The 7,604-nt window shown below is 37.8% G+C and overlaps 1 protein-coding gene across 6 annotated transcripts in view; it reads left to right on the forward strand.

The window, feature by feature from the left end:
- Window positions 1–7,345, forward strand: part of UBE3A (ubiquitin protein ligase E3A) — a 105,837-nt gene extending 98,492 nt beyond the window's left edge. For all 6 annotated transcript variants that reach the window (XM_032621909.1, XM_032621912.1, XM_032621910.1 and 3 more), the window contains one exon: window positions 2–7,345. In XM_032621909.1, the coding sequence (XP_032477800.1) occupies window positions 2–122 (121 nt within the window). In that variant the 3' untranslated portion in view covers window positions 123–7,345. The remainder of the gene's footprint in view (window position 1) is intronic.
- Window positions 7,346–7,604: the final 259 nt, after the last annotated feature.

A 7,604-nucleotide genomic window follows, 5' to 3' on the forward strand; every position in this document is an offset into this window, starting at 1 on the left:
GGTTACCTACATCTCATACTTGCTTTAATGTCCTTTTACTTCCGGAATATTCAAGCAAAGAAAAACTTAAAGAGAGATTGTTGAAGGCCATCACTTATGCCAAAGGATTTGGCATGCTGTAAAAAACAAAAAAAGGGGGGTGGGGAGAAAAAAATTTTAAATTTTAATAAATATAACAAGAGGGATAAAATTGGTGGTGATAGTGACCCAGTACAAAAAGGCTGTAAAATAGTGAACCACAGTAGTCAACTATGTCTGTGCCTCCCTTCTTTATTGGGGATATGTGGGCTGGAACAGCAGATTTCAGCTACTTATATGAACAAATCCTTTATTATTATTATTATTTTATTTTATTTTTTTGCGTGAAAGTGTTACTTTTTCTTTCACTTGTATGTACAGAGAGGTTTTTCTGAATATTTATTTTAAGGGTTAAATCACTTTTGCTTGTGTTTATTACTGCTTGAGGTTGAGCCTTTTTGCATATTTAAAAAATATATACCAACAAACTACTCTCCCAAGGAAAATATTGCCACCATTTGTAGACCATGTAACCTTCAAGTATGTGCTATTTTTTTTGTCCCTGTATCTAACTCAAATCAGGAGCTGTATTTTTTTTTAAACAATTTGCTTTTGAAACTTGAAGTCTTGAAAACAGTGTGATGCAGTTGCTGCTGTTCTAGTCCCCAAAGAGTTTTCTGTGCAAAATCTTAAAATCAATAAAGATGGAAGGGAGAACTTGGAATGTTTAACTGCAGCCCTCAGAACTTTACTTTAGTAACAGCACAACGAATTAAAAACAACTCATGCCACAGTATGTCGTCTTCATGTGTCTTGCAATGAACTGTTTCAGTAGCCAATCCTCTTTCTTAGTATATGGAAGGACAGGGATTTGTTGTTGTCGTCACTGTTGTTGTTGTTGTTGTTGTTGTTTTAAGTTTACTGGGGAAAAGTGCATTTGGCCAAAAGAAATGGTAGTCAGACCCTTTGCAAGAAAGGTAGGAAGTTTGTTGTTTATTATAAACATAAAGCATGTGAAAGTGCACTTAAAATAAATTTTTTATTAATTGCTTATTACCCGCATTTTAAATAGACAATCCAAAGTCTTCCCTTCATGTTGCCATCATCTTATCTAATCAGCCATTTTATCAAGGCACATGATCAATGTTGGAACATAATGGAAAGGATGGCTACTGTGCCTTGTTTTGCCTAATCATACAGTAAGCAGAGACCTGGAAGTGAATGGAACTATTACTCTTTAGTCCTATTTACATTGTCTGTCCCCAAAGATTAAAGTTTATTTCAAAAAGTAAGTGTTAAATAATACTTTCATGTACTATGGAAAAGTACAGGTTGGTTTAAATTACTGGACATTCAGAAGTAAGTAGTTTCTTCCCCTTTCTAGTCTTCTGTGTCTGTGTTGTTAATTTCTTTTATTGCAATATAAAATAAAAGGATTATGTATTTTTAACTGAGAAGAGACATATTGATATATCCTTTTACTGCAAGTTACAGCTAATGTGCTGAGCTTGTGCCTCGATGATTGTTTTAACTATGACAGATCAATTTGATGATTTGTTTGAAATTGGCAGGAAAAATACAGCTTTCAAATCATTGGAGGGGGAAAGAGGATGTCTTTAAGAATTATTTTAATTCTTTTAGTAATTGAGACTTAACTGTTATGTACCATAATGCTAAATAAAAGTGACATTTTTCACCATAATTTAGTGGAAAAAGAAGACATTGCTTTCCATATTGTGATAAAGTAACATGGGGTTTTTCTGGGCCAGCCTTTAGAACACTGTTAAGGTATGTACACTACCTTGATGCAAGGGACCCTCATGCTACTACAGTCATCTTAAAAGGCCTCTCATTCCTGTGCTTCTTGTGTATAATGAAAGTGAGAATAAGAGAAATCAAATACTCTGGGGGCGTTTTGTATAATAAATTCATGAAGAAATTTGTGTTCTTTGGTTCTCAAGTTTTATTATCACTACAGTATTGAAGTTCTACAGTTGTAATAATATCTGTGTGAAGTTTTTGAATAGTAATTGAGTATAGGTTATCAGACATAGAATTCACATCAAATAGACTTTTAACAGTTGAAAATAAACCTACCCTTGAAAATATGTTAAGAGAAAAATTCATTGGTTGTCTAGACTAATTGCTCTCACTTGCTTAGTAACTAATTATCCTGGGCATGTTACCACTTTTTATCATTGCCTCCTTTTCACTACTGTTTACAAAATGTCATGGAACAATATCTTTAGGAAGAGGAAAAAAAATAGAAATTTTAACTGTAGTAGATATCTACCCCAGATGTCATGTTATAAAGTACTCTTTTGCCTGGATCAGCAGGAAGCTCTGGAGGAAATAAAGAACCATAAACTAAAGTAATTGGTTTTCCAAATAAAATACAAACTTTCTCTTATATATCATTGTTACTGAGTATTTCAAACATACAATAAAAGCACGGCCTGTAGCCAGACTTTTCTGGAGCCTGGCCGCTTCAGCAAATTGAGTTGGATTTCCTCCCCTATATACTTTCCTGGGCTGTGCTTAGTTGTGTGATTAAAAAAAAAACACGGCCTGTAGCCAAACTTTTCTGGAGCCCGGCTGCTTCAGCAAATTGAGTTGGATTTCCTCCCCTATATACTTTCCTGGGCTGTGCTTAGTTTTGTGATAAAATCCAATGACAACTTCCCTAGCTTTATTTTGGGATACATACCTAAGCAGGGAGATCCACGAAATGAGGCTTCAAACAGAACTTGCTGATGGTATTCATTTCCCCATTGGCACAGGTCCATCTTATTAGAAAAGACATGATTGTAACCTGGCAACATGACTCCCTGTTCCCATAATACCATGACTGTGCTGGGATTTCAGGCCCCTTTAAGGGGTTTTCTCAAGAATTTCATTCAAACTGTCATTAGAAGGAGTGTCTTCCCAAGGCTGCTCTCTGTAGTCATGCTCCCCTTACCTGTTTACCTTAAATTTCTTTTTTGACCTTCCACTGGCTTCTAAGGATCATCTTTACCCTCCCTACCCCTTCCCTGAGCCGCCAGAGAATTCAAAGCACAGCTTCCTCTGGCTCTCTCTCTTGTTGTCTTTTACCCACAATGTTAGTGTATAATTTCCTGGGGAGGCTAGAGAGTGTTACTAGTGCAGAGTCTCAAGACTTTTTCTTTTCCCCTATTCAAATCCAGTAGTTGACTTTTGTTAACCACTGTAGGAAGATTTTGGTGCAGATGTGTCCCTGTGAGAAATGCTGCTAAACTATTGCTGTGCCACTAAAAATGCTCTCCTGAAAGGTACTCATAGCCTCCTACTTGCCAGTGAGAACTCCAGTAACCTTGGCAGCACCCTGAACTTGGTTCATCTGCTGTCCTTTTTTCAGTTGGATGGATACTACTATAATTGTAAAGTTCTGGTCTGTACCTGCCCAATTCTGTCTGTTATTCCTCCACCACTCAAAAAGATTCTTCCTCAAATCCATGTGTTCTGCTCAGTCTCTATCCCCAGAATATCTTTCTGGTACCTCAAAATCAATGCACTTAAAAATGAAACTCTTATGTCTGTACCTACCATTTATTGTTTCTTCCTTAAAAGCATCATTTTCAACGCAGAATCCCTCATCCCTCAGTTGTCACTGCTTGTATCATTTCTTTCCCCCTCCATCCTTCAACATACTTCCTTTCAGCCCCTGATCCTCTGACTCACCTGGATGCTGTTAGTAGCTTCCTAACTCATCTGCCTGACTAACGTCCTCTTGCATTCTTTTTTGTTCTGCCAAAACACAATTTTGCTAATTTAAATATCCTTTGCTTCAAAACTTGTTCCCCTTTGAATAAATCTGCAAGCCTGCATCCAAAACCCTCCATAGGCTCAGCCCCACCTCCTTTTCCAATTTTGCCATCAGTTACAGGCATCTCTCCCTGCGTCCCCACCCACATCTTATTTACCATCAGTTACAGGCATGTCTCCCTGCATCCCCACCCACATCTTAGCATGCTGTGCTTAATTATTTCATATTTCTCAAGTAACCTTGAAGGCCAAAATTTTAAAAGCGCCTCACCCATAAAGACTTCATCAACCCCCAGAGTACCTCTGTAACCTAACAGCAACCCAAACTTCCATGGTAGTACATGCATGGTTGGGCACGTCGAACAGTGAGGAATCACTGGGATTTTTCTTTTTTTCCCATAATCATTACCTGATGTGGGCAGATTCATGGGGAAGATTGTTTATCTTTGTGCCTCTGCCATGTAGTAGTTGCATAATAACTTTGTTAAAGGATTAGCTCTATTTTTCCACTAGCTTGTCAATCACTACCTGATGAATGATTGAAAATGACTCAGCGTGCCATAGAATGTTCAATGAAGCTTCTCTTTTTTCCACTAAAGATGGCCTCAGTCTCCTCTCCCTCCTCCCCCAAAAAGGTTTTTATTTTAAATATTTGAATATTTAGTGGCTAAAGAACTTGCTCTTGGAGGAAGTGGCTCCCCAGAATAACCGGCTCTGTCATTTCAGCCTGTGAAACTGTAGGTTACTAAGAGGGGAAGGATGAAAAGAACAAAGTCCTTGAAGGCAAGATTTTCCTGCTTTATGGATGTGCTCTGGCAACCAGGAGCCTCTGTGCAGGCAGCCTCTGTGGCTACACTCCTCTCCCAGTGGAGATGGGAGCGGGTGTCTTACACCATCCTGCTGTTGCCAAACCCTCACATCAAGGAGCTATTCTTTGCTAAATACTGTGTTTTTTATACTAAATGAAGCACTCACCATGATGAATACCTGTTTTGCCAGAACCTTATAACCATTGCTACAAATTGACCCTTAAGTCAGGATTCTTATGTTCAGCTGAACAGGATCGGGAATAATTATCCTATCTTCCAGTCTCCAGGAAACCATAGAAAATGTGATGGGCATGTGTCTCGTAAATAGTGCACAGATTGAGGGCACAACCTTCAGAGTTGGATGACTGGGTCTCAGTCCTGGCCCTGCCCTTCCTTCAGCTTGGATTATCATATCCAAGACTCAGTGAAGTTGAGATACAGATGCTAGGCAACCTGTTGCAAGACAGAAGAGGGAATCCATTGAGAGGCTGGAGGTGCTTGTAGTGATTTCTTTTGCAGGAGTTGACCCTCATCTACCTCAAAAAGGAGGAGGGGTGTTTTCCCTCATCTTTGTTTTTTTAATTAAGATAATTCACATAATAAAATTCACCCCTTTAAGGTATATAATTAGTGGCTCTTAGAATATTCACAAGATTGTGCAAGCATCACATATAATTCCAGAGCATCTTCATCACTGCAAAAAAAGAAAACTTGTACCCATTAAAAGTGACTGTCTCTCCCCGCTCTCCAAGTGCTAACCACTAATCTACTTACCTACTTTTTGTCTATAGATTTGCCAATTTTGGATATTCCATATCAATAGAATCATACAACATGTGGCCTTTTGTGTCTAGCTTTTTTCACTTAGAACAATGTTTTCAAGGTGCATCTATGTTACAGTATGTTTCAGCACTTCATTTCTTTTTATAGCTGAATAATATTGTATTGCTATACCATATTTTTGTTCATTTGGTAGATATTTGTGTAGTTTTCACTGTTTGGCTATTATAAGTACTACAACCATGAACATTGTGTACAAGTTTTTATGTGGACATAAGCTTTCATTTCTTTTGGCTATGTACACAGGAGTGAATTCCTGGGTCATATGCCCAATCCTTTCAAGGAACTGCCAACTGTTTTCCAACGTGGCTGCACTATTTTACATTCCCACCAGCAACTTGAGTTCTTATTCCTCCACATCCTGGCCAACACATATTATCTGACTTTGATTCCAGCCGTCCTAGTGGGAGTGAAGCGATATCTCAGTTTTGATTTGCATTTTCCTAATGACTAATGATGTTGAGCATCTTTTCATGTGCTTTTGGCTGTTTTATCATCTTTAGAGACATGTTTATTCAGAACATTTCCCCATTTTTTGATTGAGTTGTCTTTTTATTATTGAGTTGTTTAATTTTGATGCAAGTCCCTTACCAGATAAGTTATTTGCAAATATTTTATCCCATCCTTTGGATAGTATTTTCACTTTATTGATGGTGTTCTTTGAAGTACAAAAGACTTTAATTTTGGTGATGTCCAAATTATCTGTTTTTTCTTTTGTTGCTTGTGCTTTTGGTGTCATATCTTAAAGAATCATATGTGTCTTGTAGTTTTAGCTCCTATATTTAGATCTTTAATACATTTTTGCATATGGTGCCTTGTAGGAGTCTAGCTTCATTTTTTGGCATGTGGATATCCAATTGTCCAGGCACCAGTTGTTGAAAGACTTACTTCCCTGTGAATAGTGTTGGCACCCTTATGGAGAAATAATTGACCGTAAATATAAGACTTTATTTCTGGACTCTCAATTTCATTCCATTGACCTATATGTCAGTCCTTATGCCAGTACTACATTGTCTTGATTACTGTAGCTTTGTAGTAAGTTTGAATTTGGGATGTGTGAATCTTCTAACTTTGTTCTTTTTCAAGGTCATTTTGGCTATTATGGGTGCCTTGCAGTTCCATGTGAATTCTGGGGTCAGCTTATCAGTTTCTACAAAACAGGCAGCTAGGATTTTGATAAGGATTGTGTTGAATCTGTAAATAAATATGGGGAATATCGCTAATTTGACAATATAAAGGTATTCAATTCATGAATATGGATGTCTTTGCATTTATTAAGGTCTTTAATTTTTTCATTGATGTTTCATAGATTTCAGTGTACAAGTCTTGGTCTCTTTGGTTAAATATTTTCCTAAGTGTTTTATTCTTTTTGTTCTTTTGGATTTTCTATATACAAGATCATGCATCTGCCAAATAGAAATAGTTTGACTTCTTCCCTTTCACTCTGGGTTCTTTTTATTTCTTTCTTTTCTAAGTGCCCTGGCTAGCACCTCTAGTACAATATTGAATGGAAGTGGCAAGAACAGATATCTTTATCTTAGTCCTGATTTTATGAGGAAAGCATTTAATCTTTCACCATTGAGTGTGATGCTAACGGTAGGTTTTTCATAGCTGCTTCAAGTTGAGGAAATTTTCCTTCCCTTTCTAGTTTGTTGAGTGTTTTTTCTCAAGAAAGGATATTAGATTTTGTCAGATGCTTCTTCTGCTTCTGTTAAGATGGTCATGTGGGTTTTGCCCTTTATCACATTGATGGATTTTGGTATGTTGTACCAACCCTGCATTCATGGGGTTATCCTACAGGTCCATGGTACACAAACCTTCTAATATGCTGCTGGGTTTGGTTTGTTTGTATTTTGTTCAGAATATTGCCGAATAAAGGGCACATTTACCAATGATGAGGCTGAAGTGTGTGTTTCCTATAGGCCACGTGGGGTCATTGTAAGAGACTGGTCACGAGCTGTCTTCAAAATTACCCTGCACAAGTGGGCTTCCTGCTCTGGAGCAAGGCATCCAACATCTGAGTACCATCAGATGTAGAAGCTGTGTGAGGAGAAGGAAGCTACCAACCAAGCCAGATGTTTCAGTTGGGGTTCCCTGGAGAGTCTGCTTCATGAAAGATAGACATTAACCCCGACCTCTGCCTGAAGGCTCAGT

This window comes from Phocoena sinus, chromosome 2, assembly GCF_008692025.1.
Source record: "Phocoena sinus isolate mPhoSin1 chromosome 2, mPhoSin1.pri, whole genome shotgun sequence".
Taxonomy (NCBI): domain Eukaryota; kingdom Metazoa; phylum Chordata; class Mammalia; order Artiodactyla; family Phocoenidae; genus Phocoena; species Phocoena sinus.